The sequence below is a fragment of the Elephas maximus genome, chromosome 11 (genome assembly GCF_024166365.1).
Source record: "Elephas maximus indicus isolate mEleMax1 chromosome 11, mEleMax1 primary haplotype, whole genome shotgun sequence".
In the NCBI taxonomy this organism is placed as follows: domain Eukaryota; kingdom Metazoa; phylum Chordata; class Mammalia; order Proboscidea; family Elephantidae; genus Elephas; species Elephas maximus.
The window spans coordinates 43,465,815-43,483,969 of NC_064829.1; the positions used below are offsets into that span (position 1 = coordinate 43,465,815).

At 37.7% G+C, this 18,155-nt stretch overlaps 1 protein-coding gene across 2 annotated transcripts in view; it reads left to right on the forward strand.

Moving 5' to 3' along the window:
• The window catches only part of GALNT1 (polypeptide N-acetylgalactosaminyltransferase 1), a 104,231-nt gene extending 90,124 nt beyond the window's left edge, over window positions 1–14,107 (forward strand). For both annotated transcript variants that reach the window (XM_049899996.1, XM_049899995.1), the window contains exons 7-12: window positions 183–300; window positions 2,135–2,315; window positions 3,333–3,472; window positions 6,545–6,643; window positions 7,152–7,286; window positions 12,731–14,107. In XM_049899996.1, coding sequence (XP_049755953.1) covers window positions 183–300; window positions 2,135–2,315; window positions 3,333–3,472; window positions 6,545–6,643; window positions 7,152–7,286; window positions 12,731–12,877 — 820 coding nt within the window. In that variant the 3' untranslated portion in view covers window positions 12,878–14,107. The remainder of the gene's footprint in view (window positions 1–182; window positions 301–2,134; window positions 2,316–3,332; window positions 3,473–6,544; window positions 6,644–7,151; window positions 7,287–12,730) is intronic.
• Window positions 14,108–18,155: the final 4,048 nt, after the last annotated feature.

Sequence of the window (18,155 nt, forward strand, 5' to 3'; positions counted from 1 at the left end):
AGGTCATGTCTGAAGACTAAATAACTGGCATAAAAATAGAGACAACCCCTGGGGGCCTATGAAAGCTTTGGAAGACATATGTGAATAAGCATTTATTCTGTAGTTACAAAAACTACTTTTAAAAACAAAAACTGATTTTTAATTATTGTTATTAATGATACAGTATTATGATTGAATTTCAGAACCCCAACAATGGCAGGAGGCCTTTTTTCAATAGACAGAGATTACTTCCAGGAAATTGGAACATATGATGCTGGAATGGATATTTGGGGAGGAGAAAACTTAGAAATTTCCTTTAGGGTAAGTACCTTTTGGGGAAAGAAAAAAAAAAAATCTTTTATTTAACCTCAAATGTAGATATGCTTTGATTATTCATGTTATCGCTAAAAAATCAAAGTTAAATTTAATTAGTTTAATTTGACTTCAGAGCCTTCAGTCCATAAGAGCTTTAAACACAAAAATTAATCCTTTAAGTAAAAATCAAGTATGCAGAGAAATTCATATTTATTTATCTGAGATTGTTAATTATTTGTAGCCAATTTGCATCTTTATATCACTGACTAGTTTGGTGATGCTATTAAGAATTCATTACAAACTATTTAAGCCAACAATTCAATTTTTTTTTTTTATTGTACTTCAGATGAAGGTTTACAGAACCAGTTTCTCGTTTAAATGATTAGTACACATATTGTTTTATGACACTGGTTAACAACCCCACAACATGTCAACACTCTCTCGACCTCGGGTTCCCTATTACCAGCTTTCCTGTCCCCTCCTGGCTTCTAGTCTTTGCCTCTGGTCTAGTGTGCCCCTTCAGTCTCTTTTTGTTTTGTGGGCCTGTCTAGTCTTTGCCCAAAGGATGAACCTTGGAAGTGACTTCATTACTGAGCTAAAAGGGTATCCACGGGCCATGCTCTAGGGTTTAGTTTTCTTAAGTAATTATCCAACTATGAAACTTGTACAAGATTTCCTAGTTGTTTTTGTTCATTCTTATTATTTTTAAGGAAGTAATTCATTTAAAATAATACATAATTTGTATATGCTACTTTGTTATTTAACTGCCCCAAAAAAAAAAATTTACACCCTGTAATATACTTTGTACTTCTAGTGTGAAATTTTTTTCTTATATAAAACCTAGTTACTTTACCAGATTTATATTTTTCAAAGCAAAAGAATTCTGGAGTTCTAAATTTAACCTATTCTAGCATATATAATAGCCTTTTTGCAGTTCATGTTTACTAAAATCAACATATTATTCTAATTACATTGCATATTTCTTAAAATAATCTACTTTAGACATGTACCTTACACTGAACGGCACTGTAACCTGAACCTGCTCACTTTCATCCCCAGGGAATCACTTCGTCCCTTGTAAAAAGAAACGGTTGGATTCTAGATAATCTTGGAAATCCTGTCTAACTCTAACATTTTATGATCCTGAGAAATATTAAACATTCTGAATATTTGACAAAAACAAAGCTTTTCTAAAAATTAAAAATGTGAAACCATACTTAGTATTTTTTTTTTTTTTTACTTTTTCCTTATTGTTCTCAGAGAGACAACAAAATCATGCTCACACTATCTCTCTGAATAACTAACTCACAGTCTAGTTTCGATTCCTGGGTTCTGTTTAATGTACAGGGTGTGAGACAGGTTTGAAGGGGAAGCAGGTGAGAACCTGGATGGCTACATTCTGGTCAAAGGTTTTTTGACCATAAATCATATTAATAAATACATTATGCCTTATACACACAATTTAAACAAACATTTCATGAAACAGTATTTCCTTGTTACCAAGTGCTGGTTGTAGTTCATCAAATTTGAATTTATGATGTTATGAGTCATGGTCTGCAATTAGAAAAGCACTATTTTAGACTTCATCTCATGTCTTTTCTATATTTAGCATTCAACCTGTCTTTTCTGAATTTTATCCTTCATCTTGTGTTTAATCAGAACCAAAAATTAGAGAAAGGGTTGCTCCTAAGAAGGCACTGGCTTTGTGACCAGACAGCAAGAGCCACACTGTGTGTCTTTGATTCTGTGAAATTCCGACAATGAAACCCAGTAAAAGTTAACATTTGTTTTTTAACACAGCCGTGACTATCTTACATGATCTGCTCTGTGTTGTCTCCAGATTTGGCAGTGTGGAGGTACTTTGGAAATTGTTACATGCTCACATGTTGGACATGTGTTTCGGAAAGCTACACCTTACACATTTCCAGGAGGCACGGGGCAGATTATCAATAAAAATAACAGACGACTTGCAGAAGTTTGGATGGACGAATTCAAGAATTTCTTCTATATAATTTCCCCAGGTGGGCATTATTTTGTGTTAGAAACACAACACTGTCATTTTCTTATCCCTGATCCTAATGCATTCTGGGGGATGGAAAAGAAGCTTTGATTAAAGGCCAAACACCTACTTCATAGGGTCATTTTAAGGAATAAATGAAATCACACACAGTGTAAAAAGTGCTTAGCAGAATGCCTGGTATAAGATATTATTAACAACAATAATACATTATCCAGGTCAGTTTACATAAATTACTGTTAGCCCAAGTGTTATTCATGTACTTTTTTTTTTTTAACCTAACTGCAGCATTTTACATTTATTAAGTTCCATTGTATTATTTTCATTAATTTCCCTAGCTTTTATGGATTTTCCTTTATCCTTGGCTTCATTACCCAATACTCCTACTCGCCGTTTTAGTAGTAGTCATGTGCATTCTCTCTAAGCAGATCCTCAATGCCTTCATCATGCAGGGCTTTCACGAAAGTATCAAGTATTGAAAGGCCCCATTTTGGTCCTCAGGGACTTCTCTCCGGGAACTTTTCTCTGCTACTCAGAGTTCTGTGGGAGCACTTGTGCCATCAGCCATAAATCTACCTGAGCTTGTTACCATTTCATCCTCATTTTTGTATTACCACTGACTGTCATGTGGCAGTGTGCACAATTCAGTTAGTTGTGTGAGAGAAATCCGACCAGAAGGAATGGTTCTGTTTAGTATCTGATTGGTTTGGACAAAAGAGATCTTGGTTTTTGGCCTTAATATATATTAAAGTGTTCTGAGCCCGTTTAACTTATATCTGTTTTTAGTATTATTATGTTTAATATTATGTATTTCATTCTCATATAAATTTTTCTTTGAAAAACTATAGCACATTTTGATGTCTTTTCCTTGTTTTATACTTTGGGAGGTAGATTCATGGTATATGAATATGAAATGCTTCCACGTTTCCCATTCATGTGGCTTGTTAGATGAAGCATATAAGTAGAATTGTGTTACCTAATAGAACACTAATAACTCCGGGTCAATTATTTCTTTCAACAGGTGTTACAAAGGTAGATTATGGAGATATCTCATCAAGGCTTGGTCTAAGGCACAAACTACAATGCAGACCTTTCTCTTGGTACCTAGAGAATATTTATCCTGATTCTCAAATTCCACGCCATTATTTCTCTTTGGGAGAGGTAAAAACATAGCTATATCCTATGTAGTTACTATTTTCCCACTTCTCCATCAAAAATAGTAGCGGTTAAACTTCCAACAAGGACTTGCTTTTATATTAAAGTTACATAACCTTAAGCATGGGAAAACTCTTGTTGACAAGAGTCTGCCTCATAACTTGAAATGTCTTAAACTTTTAAACTTGTTATATTTTAAAATAAGAATGTTCTATCCCTAACCTTTCACAGTTAGACTCTTGCTACAGTATATCACTGTCTTTGGTAGACTTTGTAGTTAACAAACTGGTTCCTTTAGTTGAAACTGTTCAGTATTAAAGCTAATGTTACGGTGTTAGTGCCTAAATCAGAGCTTGAGGAACTTCGGTAAGAAGGTAGATTTATAAAGAACTGACAAGGAAGCTTGAGGGGGTGAAGGGGATTTTTAAATCTCAGTTTGGGCAGGAAGGTTGGAGAGAATGTTGGTGAGCATATTTATTTCCAGTGATCCCTTTAGTTATTTAGAATTCAGCAGTAAATTTTCGTGAAACTTGAAATTTACTTATTCATGCTTACAATTAGCCAAGACAATTAATTGTTTGGAGGATGGTCACAAGGAACTACTTCTTGTGCCCTGTTCCACTATATTCCTAGAATGTGAAGGGTACGTTGAGCTTCTTGAGCCTCAGATGGTTCTCATTCACACTTGAGGGAGAATGACTCATTCATGCTTTGTTAACGAGGGAGCCTTCCCTTTGTGGGAGCCCCATTTCAGTCAGGAAAGGCCCTGAGGGGTGATGTGCTGTGGGAAGAATTAGAGCAGTCGCTCTTATAACTTGCTTTTAGAATAGAGAATGAGGAGTTGCTTCTTTCTTTTGAACTGACCCAATTTTGAACAACACCTAGGCCTTGTTGACTGAGCCAAAACATAGGTGTATTACAAAGAGACACTTGTCTAACCCATAGTGGATGATTGCCAAGGCAAGTTTTCTTCGTGCCCTGCCCCTTGGCAGCTGGCCTCCCATATAAGGGACAGGTTTTACCCTGTGTGGCCTGCTGGCTATTGCCGTATTAACTATGCAGCTGGTCTTAAACCTGCCATGCCCTGACTACCACAATCCAGGCTCTAAAGCTCTGATTTGGGGGTCTGTGGTTGTCCCCAAGCACCTGTCACAATATAGCCAGGAGTATTATGCTGCGGCCATTGCTCCACCCTAGTGAGCCTGCCTTAGCCAGAGCCTGGAATGTAGCCATTCAGAGATCTCTTGTCATACTTCAACAGCCCAGGGGAGCCAGAAATCATAGGATTTTAGAGTAAAAATGGAAATTAGAAGGCCTAAGTTTGACTAGGATAAGAGACATAACTTAGAGTGTCTGGCGCCAACCAAATTTGACTCCCTTAGCCCTGTAGGACCTAGAACCGAATAAATGTTTTCCATTGTGACATCTAATAGTTACTAATCTGGCAGCTGAATATTCTAAACAACAGCAAAAAGCAAAGGGTCCAGATTGTTGATGGTTTTGTTGGTCATATTGGGCAACCAGCTGTTTGTCCAGACAGATCTAATAATCGTACGATTATTGAGCATGTACTCTGTCAGACATCAGTCTGAGCGCTTTGTGTATACTAACTCATTTCATTTTCACATCAACACCGCGAGATGGGTGCTATTACCCCATTTCACAGATAGGTAAATTGAGGTACAGGTAAAGGTTTAACCAAGTGGCTAAAATCACAGCCACAAAATGGAAGAGACAGGATTTAAACTCAGGCAGTCTGGCCCTAGAGCTTGTGCTCTTAGCCACTAACACTCATACTCTTTTTCAGATCTAACCAGTATTTCCTTTATGTGCTTAGTTGAAAAGACGGGGGATGGAGGACGGGAAAGTGAATTTTGCAGCCAAAAATGTTTGGGAAATGCTGCTTTTTGTGTCTTATGCTTTCTGTACCACCGCTTCCCACTCCTACTGAGATTTTTGTGGCTGGGGACATTGCACTGTGACAAGGGCTTGGGAACGACTCCAGCCCCCCAAATCGGAGCTTTTGGCTTTGGATAGCGTGGCCCAGTCATATAGCACGTTGAAAGGCACTGAGAAGTTCTTTAGTAAGGAAGCCTATTTAAATTTGTTTAAACCAGCAGTTGCCCAACACATTTGATCACAAAACCTCTTTTTTAGTGGTACATGTTGGAATATTTTGCAGATGGTACATTTGTTTTTATAAACAATAAATGGCCTGTTTGCGGTTTCAACTGTACTAACGCTTTATCACTCAAAATTGGTTACACATTTTTTCTGCCGCCATGACATGACAAATGCCTGTCACACGTCTCCCTTCTGGCTTTCCTTCTAACAATACCATCCACTGGAATAGATGAGGACTTTCAAACCTTCGTTAATCCACCACATGCTTTTAAACTTCAGTGGTTCAGGAGAAACAAAATATCAAAGACATTGCTTAAAATGTTCTTCCTAAGGTTGGTGACTGATATAAATTCCTTTTCCCTAATTGACAAATATTTAACAAAAGAGTGGTGTTTGCACCACACCATGCGTAGGCTTCCAGTTAAGCCAGACTCCGAGCTTTTTGACTAGAAAATTCCCACCTTCACTTATAATCATCAGGAAAAAAAAAACCAAACCCAGTGCCGTCGAGTCGATTCTGACTCATAGCGACCCTATAGGACAGGGTAGAACTGCCCCATAGAGTTTCCAAGGAGTGCCTGGTGGATTCAAACTGCTGAGTAGTTATCCAAAGTCATGCCCCTTGTTTGTTAATAGTGTCCTCAGAGTTGTGAAATCGCTTTACATTATTAGGCAAAGTAGAGATTGTTGCACTGACTGTAGGTCCTAGAAGTACAGCTTGGAAAAGTGAAAGAAATAAGAATTTAAAGGATATTCCCCTTGAGGCACAGAAATTATATAAACAGCGAAACCTAGACCAAGGAATTTTAGATAGTTGAGACAATGACTTTCCTATACCCTTTACCTGGGGGAATCGAGGTTTTTTTATATAGTACCAGGAAAAGTGACTTTTAGTGTGTATGTGTTTGTCTGCTTCTCTGACTCCTTCTGTTTTCATTATTCCTTGTCCCATAGATAAGAAATGTGGAAACAAATCAATGTCTGGATAACATGGCTAGAAAAGAGAATGAAAAAGTTGGAATTTTTAACTGCCATGGTATGGGGGGTAATCAGGTGAGTATCTCAGTAAAGCTTTAAAAGAGGTAATTTTCAGGTTTATTTTTTTCCCTTCTGCTCTTTTTATTGCCATGATACTGCTCAGGAGGTAATTTCCTACCTTTAGAAATAGTAAAGACTGTTAGGTGAAGAGAACCTTCAATCTAATTACTACTTTTAAATGAAACATTTATAAAAGGCCACTTGTGAGAACTGTATTTACCCTGCTGAGTGCGGGGTTTACTTTGCCCTTTTTATTTTTAGGCAAAGAGGTAACAACCCGTGACAGCATACTTGGTGTATACGTAGCACTCAGGGTCATTTTAGCTTTCCTTTGTGTAAACTTAATGGTAACTTTTCTGAGTCATTTTATTGAGAGAATAAAAAATTATTGTTTTCTTTCTCCATTATTTTAATAAAGTTAAAAAATCATGTATCTTGTAATACTTGTTTTTTCCATGCCAGATTGAGCATAGAAAACACTGTTTACTGTGAAACCTTTATATATGTGCATTTTTGTTTTTAGGTTTTCTCTTATACTGCCAACAAAGAAATTAGAACAGATGATCTTTGTTTGGATGTTTCCAAACTCAACGGCCCAGTCACAATGCTCAAATGCCACCACCTAAAAGGCAACCAGCTCTGGGAGTATGACCCAGTGGTAAGTTACCCGGTTGCCTAACGGAAAAAAACTGTGTGTGTGTCATTTGGGTATATTCATATATTTTATAGCTAAAGGAATGAATTCTTAAGGAGTTTGGATATGAGTATTCTTATACTTCTTATACTCTAAAAAGTGATAAATGGAAACTATAGTGTAAGTAAAATAAACACATTTTATTTTCTCCAGTAATTAAACTAGCCTTGTAAAATCACAGGTACCTTCATTCCCCTGGGTCTTTGTTGTTACCAGGTAGCCACCGATCCTTCTGTATGTCCTCAAGCTCTGTAACCTAGCATGGAAGAAATGGAGCAGCAAATGGGCTTTTTAAATAACTGAAATAAAACAGTTAGGTAAAAGACGGGTCTTAATAAAATTATCTGGCCCATAATAATTTTTCAATGACATATATAACATGACTTCTCATATTTATCTTCTCTGCTTTCCTCTGGAGCTGATCTCTGTCCAACTGCTATATATCATGCAAACATAGAGGTACTTAAAAGTGTCTCATGTAAAACTCTCTCCCTCTCCTCATCTCTGGCTAATCTCTCAACTTGTACATTTGACTCTATTTCTGGAATCGGCACCAATGTTTCTTTCTCTGTTGGTGTTTTTCTTCCACTTATGAGCACAATTAGTTTTCTTCATCATAGGAGAAACATCAGTTCTACTTTACTTTCTATACGCCATCTTACTTGTCTCCTGCCTTGTCAAAAGGGGAGTGAGTTGCCAGCATTCATGCCTTTGGTTCACCAACCCCGACTCTGACCTTGGCCTGACACTTGGAAACTGCTCTTGAATGCAAAGCCAGGAGCTTTCCAGTCTCCTTTTCCCCTAAATTTCTCTGTAGCATTTACTATTGTTAACCAGGTGATTTTTTAAAAACTTTTTATCCCTTGGCTCTTGAAGTCCTACTACTTAGGTTCTTCTCTTAATTTATTCTGTGTTCCTTTTGTCTACTTGGCTCACTCTGCTTCTTAAATGGAGGTGTTGTCCAGAGTGATGACTTCAGCTGCCTTTTCTTTGTGTACCATGTCATATACAAACCCTGGTCTGCTTCACTCTCTCCTGAGTATACCCTGCACTTTCCCACTTCACATTTAAAATCGTACATCTCCCTCTGCCTGACAGATCCTTGCTATTCTGGGGGCCCAGCTTTGACCTCACTTCCGTGGATCCCAGTGAGAAGAAATTAGCTCTCTCTGCCCTAACTTAATTATCATCCTCTTTGACCCCTGTAGTGCTTGTGCTTCTTTGTAGTTATTTATCTACCCGTCTTCTCTCCACTACTAAACTGTTAAATTTAATAGGGCAGAGACCATGTTTTATGGGTTCTGGGTCTCCCTTCACAGAGTCAAACTATCCTATTATCGTCAAGTCGATTTCAACTCATAGCATCTCTATAGGACAGAGTAGAACTGCCCCAGAGGGTTTCCAAGACTATAAATCTTTACAGAAGCAGACTGCCACATCTTTCTCCCACAGAGTGGCTGGTGGGCTTGAACTGCACACCTTTAGGTCAGCAGCTGAGCCCTTTAGCCATAAACTATAGCAAAGATAATATTAAATATAATAATGGTTCACTGAATATGACCATTAAAAATAGCCTGACTATTCTCTTCCTGAGTTTCCCATGGCAGATGCCATTGCCATTTTGGGTGCCACTGCCTCATGCGTTGCGGGAAGTACAGTGTCTCTGGCTCCAGACAGTAAATGCCAGTAGTACCCGCAGTCATTGCAACAACCAAAAAAAAAAAATTAAAAAGCCTCTCACATCTAAGTTTATTTGGAAATGGAAATGACAGTGTATTAATTAGACAGTGCTAAACCTACTCATAATAGCTTAAACAAATAGGATTTTTTTTTTTTTTTTTAAACATAATAAGTGGCTTCTGGTGTGGATTAAATGGCACAGTGATGTCAGGGCTAGCATCTCTGCAATCCTCTTGGCTTTTCTTTGTTGACCGCAAGATGACTGCTGCACCTCACACATCACATCCCAGTTTAAGGCAGGAAGAAAGGGGAAGGGGAAATGTTGCACAACCACATGTATTACCCTTTATCAGAAAAGCAAAGCTTTTCCTGGAGCCCCCTCAGCAAACTCTGCTAGTGTCTCTCGGGCCAGAACCTCATCTCATAGTGACCCCCAGGTACAAGAAAGGCTGAGAAAGCAAGCATTTGGTTTTCCAGACCTTATGGTATGAGATAGTAAGGAGAAAAGATGGAAATGGCTGTTGGGTAGCCATCTTACAGAGCCTACCACGACATGTATTCCAAAAGTAAACGTTTGATGAGGAATATAAGAAGCTAAAGGTAGGTTGGGGTATTTAGAAAGGACTAGTTGTGAGTGTAAAGTCTTAGAACTTGTAGATTGCTTTGCTAGGTCAGTACTTAGACTAGAGACCAAATCTTTTTTTTCCCCCTGAGATGAAACTTTAGTGTCACATTCTGGGTTCTCCCAGAAACACAGTTTGATGGAATTTCAAATTCTCACAGACTCCAGACTTTCTGGAGCCATGGAGGCAGGATAAACCCCTGACACTATTGCCCTGAGATCATCTTTAAACCTTAAACCAAAAATATCCTCTAAAGTCTTCTTAAAGCCAAACAGTAGTCTAGCTTATCTAGTAAAAAAAAAAAAAAAAAAGTCTGCCTTGAGCATTATGCTCTTTTAAGAACTGTCTATAGGGGATCAAAGTGACAACAACAACTTGAAAAGGCTTAGATAGGAACCTTAGGTGGGCAGTGAGTTTATGTTAATGGGGGAGGAACAACTCAGAAAAGGACAAAGATGTACAACGCAAAGGATGTAATCATTGTCACTGAATCGTACATGTAGAAATGGTTGAATTGGTATATGGTTTGCTGTTTTTATTCTCAACAACAGAATAAAATTTTAAAAAATGATGCCAAGAGCCCAGGAAACATGAATTGGGCACTGATCATGTCAGCCACAGAGGTTAGTGTTGTTGTTACAGTTATTGTACTTTTGTAAAAATAAACTCTGTGCAAAAACAGGAGAAAAAAAAGAATGTAATGTACGTGTAGAAATTGTTGAATGGAAACCTATTTTGCTGTGTACACTTGTCACAAAAAATATTATCTTTATAAAAAAACACAGTTTGAGATAGAGTTTAGCATTCAGTATATTTATTAGGGAGCACCTTTGGGATGAACACCGATGAAAGGAAGAAAGCAGGGTTGGACAGAAGGAGAAGTCAAGCTGTGACGCAGACCCGAAAGTCAGCCTGAGCCAGCCTTCACTTCCACACTTAGTTTTTGTCTGGACATGGGACCGAAGGCCTCGGCGGCAGTGTGTGTGGAGAGCTTCAGCTCTCTAGGCTGCTGGATTGTGTTCCAGGTGTGTAGGAGATTGTTAGGATGTTGAGTTTTCCAGTAATGAGGACCCTTTATGGAGCACCTGCCTTGAGCTGACCATTGATGGTTTGCTTTTTTTTTTTTTTTTTACATATCAGTAATTCCTACTAAATGTGCTGTCACTGTGAACAGACTTCCAAGATTTTTTTTTTTTTCTGATTAGAACTGGTAGAGCCAGTATATGAAATATTGATATAAAAATAAATGAAAAAGAACTGGAACCAGATTCAGTATCATGAAAACAACATTTTTACAACAATAATTAAAAAAAAAAAACTATATTAAACAGGGTTTAAAGAAAATTAAATCAGAACTGTGTGAAGTACAATTTGTTATATAGTATAGTATCAAATTTCTATATAAATTTTATACCTCAGTGGGGAAAAAGAAAGATACGTAGCTGTATCTGTCAGCCATTCGCTCAGGCCCTGTTTTGTGTGAGCTAGGCAGCACGTCACCGGCATTATCTCAGTGCTTCCTTAGAGTCACTCTGTGAGTAAGTGTCTTTGCCCCCTTTTTGTAGGTGAGGAAGCTGGGCTCGGACAGGCTGATGTGCTCAGGGGCACATAGTTGGTACATGACAGATCTGGAATTCACTCTAGGTTGGCTCGCTCCAAAGCCCATGCTGTCACCCACGAAACTAGAGAGTATCTGCATTAAAAAAGAACAGTAATAACCACTGTCATGCTGACTCTCCAAGCCTGTGTTCTACTTGTTACACATTTATAACAAAGTATATGGTTCTGAACCTAAAATCAGTGATGACAGGAAATTAGGACGCCTGCAAATGCATCCTACATCCGCTTGTCAGTTCTCACACTTGGACCACGACGCAGAGAGTGATGAGTGATTGGAAGCTAAAAACCTGTATTGCATACAATGAGAGGTTGTTTTTAAGTTCAAATAGGTGCAAAAAAGGAAAGCTTATGTAAGGAGGTAAAGTGTTATCTGATCTTAGAGCAACATTGCTTGAAAATGAAAATGTTCCAGATTAAAAATTACATTGAAATAGAGCCATGAGTGAAAGAATCGGGTAAATGTGTGTTGACAGACATATTTTACATTTCATCATCGTTGTTTAACACTTAGACAGGATCATCTTTATGCAAATTCCTGCACAGCTGCTGTGGAGTCCTTAACATGACCACGGCACAGTATATCAGAACCAACAGTGTGGGTCATTATAACTGTGTACCTGGTAGCTCTCAGCTACTCTGCCCTTTTTGAAATTATCCTCAAATTCAGCGTGACAGCGTCCGATCTAGAATGTAAATAAGTAGCTAGGAAGGTACATAGCTGTATCTGTCAGCCGTTTACTAAGGCCCTGTTTTGTGTGAGGCACTGTGCTGGGTACTTCACGCTCATTATTTCTGTTACCAAATCTGCTGAAAATGTGTCATGTTATCCTCATATCAAAAGTGAGAAGGCACAAGTTAACCCGCCTCTGACCCCAGTCTGTCTGGCTCCCAAATCCTGTGCTCTTCCTTCTGCCCTGTCTCACCTCCCTCCATCACAAGGGCACCACTAGGTTTGATGCAGACATAGACTCAAGGTTGATGCTACTAAATCATAGCAGTCCCAACATTCTTAGGATTTTGAGTCTTCAAAAGGACCTGAGTTTCTAAAGACTTGAGGTTTAGAGTCACGGAATTTACTTGAACAGCCTTATCACAGGGAAATGCAGCATTTTCTGAAATTACTTTTAGGAAATCGGTTGAGAGTCTAGGATTAGGAACCGCTTCTCTGGTCATTTTTTAGGAAACTGAACCACAAAAAAATGAAGCTTTGTAGTATTACAGAGCTTCTGGCACAACTGAGACTCAGATTTAGGTCATCTTACTCCAAGTCCAGTGTTTTTCCTCTACCCCAGTGCCTTTGTCCCAGCCACAGCTCTTAATGCCACCTTTAAATATACACCATTTTCTCTGTAGTATTTTAAACAAAGTCACTTTTTCTGCAAAGAAGAATTTAATAATCACCAAAGATGATGGTAGAGTGTTTTTTTTTTTTTTTTCTTTTCCTTCCATTTTCATGGTAAGATTTTTTTTTTCTGTCACTTTCAGAAATTAACCCTGCAGCATGTGAACAGTAACCAGTGCCTGGATAAAGCCACGGAAGAGGACAGCCAGGTGCCCAGCATTAGAGACTGCAATGGAAGCCGGTCCCAGCAGTGGCTTCTGCGAAATGTCACCCTTCCAGAAATATTCTGAGACCAAATTTACCAAAAAAAGGAAAAAAAATTAAGGATTGACTGGGCTACCTCAGCAAACATTTCTGCCACATTCTTAAGTAGCAAAAAAGGAAAAGTGCTTTCCTGCTCTGTGGGATGTAAGGTTTATCAGCCATTAACACTTAGACTTCTAGCTTTTCACTAGCTGTGAACCAGCCTTCCTGTCCGAGGACATGAAACTGCGTACTGGTGAGACTGTGCACACTGATGTTTACAAGATCAAAAGAGTCTTTCATCAAGAATCAAAGAAATTGTAAGGAATATTCAGACAATGAAACAATCAAGAAGATGGGCTTTCTGGAGAGCTGGACCGTTGACGGTTTGCTTACACATCAGTAATTCCTACTGAATGTGCTGTCATTGTGAACAGACTGCCAGGGTTTTTTGGTTTTTTTCTGATTAGAACTGGTAGAACCAGTATATGAAATATTGATATAAAAATAAATGAAAAGGAACTGGAACCAGATTCAGTATCATGAAGACAACATTTTTACAACAATAAAAAAGAAAACTATATTACACAGGGTTTAAAGAAAATTAAATCAGAACTATGAGAAGTACAATTTGTTATAATATAGTATCAAATTTCTATATAGATTTTATACCTCAGTGGGGAAAAATACTGATTCCGATGACATTCATTTTGTTTTCATCCGTGATAGTCATGGATTGTTTTTTTTTCCTTGGGGTGCTGAAACTGAGCTGAAAAAAAAAAAGCTCTTCAAACATAGATTTAATTTCTACAACTTTTTTATTTTACTTGGTTTGTGGGCTGTGGGAATTGTAATATTTAACTGCCTTCTAAAAATGTCTGGTCTCAACTGAACAGGTTAGGTATCAGTTGCTCTTGGGTCAACTGGCTTGTAGACTTTTTTTACGCACACACATACACACACATTACATTTTCAACTTCTTAACTAGATTCATCAGAGTATGCTTAATACCCAAGATTCATACTACTGTACCACAGATTTGTTTTCACAGCAATAAATCTTCGGTTCTTTGTTCATGATTCCACTCAACAAAAGGCCTGCAGGAGTGATTTATTATTTGGGTATTTGGAGATGATCTATTTGATGGTTTTTTTGGAAAACCTTTTTCACTCCATACTCAGATGTACTTCATTGTCGAGTGCATATTTAGATTAGATTCTTGAATTGTAATGTTGATCTGCTGCTTTTTTTTTTTAAATAAAATTTTATTGAAAATGTTTAATTGGCATTTTTTTAATGTTAGCCAAAGAAGTGCAGCTGTTTGTATTTCTAGTCCTGCATTTCTTCCCTACATCAGTTTTCTTTTTCTTGATTTTTTTAATACCACAGAATAACCTGAACATCAATTAAAAGTTAATCTTTTAATCTTATAGAAAGAAAAATCTCAGTGTGACATTTTTCCTGATACTTAAAACAGTCCATCGGCTCCAGGGCGTGTATTATTCCTTCCTGTTTGTAAGATTATATTTAATGGTATTCTTTTCTTTGATTATCAGAGGCTTTCACTGCAGGCAGTGCTGTTTCTCGTACCTAAGAATGTTTCTGAAGGTCACATGCTTGATGATACCTGCCAAGTGGAGTGTACACAGAGTTCCTCGTAGCCTAGTCAGGTGAACTTCTAACATCAAGCACATGTTGATGCTTTGTGGGGAGCTGTGATAGAGTATATAAACTTTGTCCCCAGGAAATTTGAAATGAAGCGGGTGCTAGATGGATTTTTTTTTTTTTTCCTGCTCCATGAGCTGTGTTAGTTCTGTCTTCAGTAGGCCTAATGCTTCAGTAAACCATATGTCTAATCAATAAATTATTTTCATGCTCAGAATTTCAGGTTTTGTACTCTAGTGTAGCTTGGACTTATTCCTTACTGTAAGACAGCTTAACAGCAATGTGATTTAAGGTTTTGTTTTTCAATTGGGGGATGTGTGTGGTGTAAGTCATGGGTACTTTTTAGAATCTCATAGATAATCCCATTGCCTTTATTTTTCTAATTAAAATTTCCTAAGTACTTTGAAAATACAAAGTCTTCCTGAGTAGTTGTGCCTTACATTGGTTTTATTTGAAGTTAAAATGGCTCCCCGCTCATTATAGGCTTTTTGTGAATCAGGCAGTCTGCAAATTACTGTAAATCAAATTGGGAAGAAAACAAGTGAGAAAGAATGAAAAGATGGGATTATGGACCATTGTTTAACCAGTGAAGAATTCATAAATCTGATGATTAAGGATAATTTGAATCTCACAAGGCTAACCAAACCTCTTCTCCTTTAGTAGCCCTTAGAACTTGGAATTTACAGCATTTCCTCACCCACTGCTATCCCAACCCATCTTAATACGTCTGTGTTTCTGTTCTAATTGGCAGTCTTAAAAAGTGGTACTTTGTTCACCACTCTGCAAATGAAGGGCACCAAGTATGCCATGTCTCCGTTTCTCTGTTCTACATTTATCTGAAAAACAAAAGATTCCTGTCTATAAGGATTAGGTACTTTTCTTGGAGTTAAAGTGATCATCATCATCTATGAGGTATCCCCAGAGCAAATTTAATTTCAGCACTACACGTTGTTCAGAGGAGAAAAGTTCAGAAGGTATCATCTCTGAGAGGATAACTGTGGGAAGTGGGATTCAAACAGTGAGTCACTTTTTGCTGTTTGGAAAATTAGATGTTTCCAATCATATGTGACGCTTCTCCCATTCTCCTGTTGCTTGAAGAGTACCAAAGTGTCAGTAAATCTACTAGAAGTAATAATTTTGTAGGATTTGTGGTAAATGTAAGACACTCAGTTGTGTCTATACACCAGCAAGAATTGAAAATTAAAATTTTAAATACTGTTTATAATACTATGCTATACCCATTGCCATCAAGTCAATTCCAACTCATAGTGACCCTATAGGACAGAGTAGAACTGGCCCATAGGGTTTCCAAGGAGCGGCTGCTGGATTCGAAATGCCTACCTTTTAGTTTGCAGGAGAATGCTTAACCACTGCACCACCAGGGCTCCCTCTATTTACAATAGCATCAAAGAAGTCAAATATCTAGGAAGAAAGTTAACAAAAGATGTACAAGATCTCTATCCTGAAAGCTACAAAACATTGCTAGAGAAATTAAAGAACATTGTAATAAAATAGAGGGATATACTATGCTTGTGGCTTAAAAGACTGCATAACTGCCAAATGGCAGTTTTCCACAAATTGATCTATAAATTCAACAAAATCAAAACCGTACCAGTCATTCTTGTATAAATTGACAAATGTGTATGGAAATGCAACAGACCTAGAATAGCCAAGATAATCTTGAGAAAGAAAAATAAAGTTGGAGAACTTAAACTACCCAATTTCAGGAATTGCTCTAACACTATAGTAATTAGGAGAATGTGATACTAGAGTTTGGATAAAAAGACATTAACCATAAAAGAAACTGATAAATTGCATCAAAGTTAAACATTTCTCATCAAAAAGATACTACTGTTAAGAAAGTGAAAAGGCAAGCCACAGACTGGGAAAAAATATTTGCAATACACATACACCTCTTAAAAACCATTGCAAGAGCAGGCCAGAATGAAAAAGAGCAAAAGACTTGAATAGCCACTTCACAAATACCGGAATGACCAATTGGCATAGGAAAAGATGCTCAACATCAGTTACCAGGAAGTGTAAAAGATGATACCACAAGGAAATAGCACTGCACGGTGTAAATGTGAAGCAACTGGTGGAAGTGTGAGATAGTATAATTACCTTGAGAAACAACCAGTTTCTTTGATTCAGTGATTCCACTTCTAGAGAAATAAGTATGTTCATAGTAAGATTTGTACAAGAATATTCACAGCAACTTGTAATACCCCAAAACTGGAAACTGCCCAAATATCAATGAACAAGTTAATGAATAATCACATATTTATACAATGGAATAAACAGTTGCCATCAAGTTGATTCCAATTCATGGCAACCCCATGTGTGTCAGAGTAGAACGGTGCCATAGGGTTTTCAGTGGCTGGTTTTCCAGAGTTTGATCACCAGGCTTTTATTCCGAAGCCCCTCTGGGTGGACTCCAACCTTTCAGTTAGCAGCCAAGCTACATTAACCATTTGTACAATCATGGAAAAGTACCCTCCAATTAGAGAAAAGAAAAAATTACTGATAATAGGGATAAATCTAAAAAACACTGTTAAAGGAAAACTAGATGCAGAAGAGTATATACTGTATATATAAAAAAAAAAAATTTTTTTTTATATATAGATAAGAATATATTTTCCCATTATATATCAAGAATAGGCAAAATTTAGTATAGGCAGATCAGGGTATAAACATAAGTAGTGTGAGAAAACTCTCCGTGGTAGTGGAAACACTCCATGTCTCGATTTAGACGACGGTAACACTTGGGTATACACTATTTAAAATTTTTTGTGCTATATACTTATGGTTTATGCATTTTAGTATGTAAATTACACCTCAGTAAAGCACTGGGGGGAGATGGTAAAGGTGTTTACACTTTGACTTAAAGGTTTTCTAAAAATGTCCTCTATTGCTACAAAACACCCAAAGCCTGAATAAATTGCAACAAATAAACTTTTAAGTGGAAAGATGATCTCACAGGAAAATTCCTATGAGTCAGGAAAGAAATGAAAAATTATATGTAAACTTAAACCACAAAAGTATTAATTGAAAGTTGTTCCTCTCGGGGAGGAGGGGGGGACCTAGATTTGAGAAAATGCGAGCTTAGATGTTGGGCTTGAACAAAATTGGGAAATTGAACTGAAGATACCTGCATGAAGTTGAGATATTCAAAGGAGTTACACCTACAAGTGAAAAGGTGAGTAAGGAAAAGTCTGCCTTCTTGTAAAGGAAACCAAAGGGGAATCGACCCTGCTGCTTTTCCAGTTAGTATATAACGATTTCTTAGTTATCTAGTGCTGCTGTAACATACCACCAGTGGATGGCTTTAACAAACAGAAGTTTATTCTCTCTCTCTAGTAGGCTAGAAGTCTGAATTCAGGGCGTCAGCTCTAGGGGAAGGTTTTCTTAGTCAGTCTGGGGGAAGGTCCTCGTCATCAATCTTTCCCTGGTCTAGGAGCTTCTCAGTGCAGGGACCCTGGATCCAAAGGATACACTATTCTTCTGGCTCGTGTTTCATGGTGGTATGAAGTCCCCATGTCTCTCTGCTCGCTTCTCTCTTTTATATCTCAAAAGCAGTTGGCTTAAAACAACCTAATCTTTAGATTGAGTCCTGCCTCGTTAACGTAGCTGCCGCTAACCTCGTCTCATTAACATCATAAA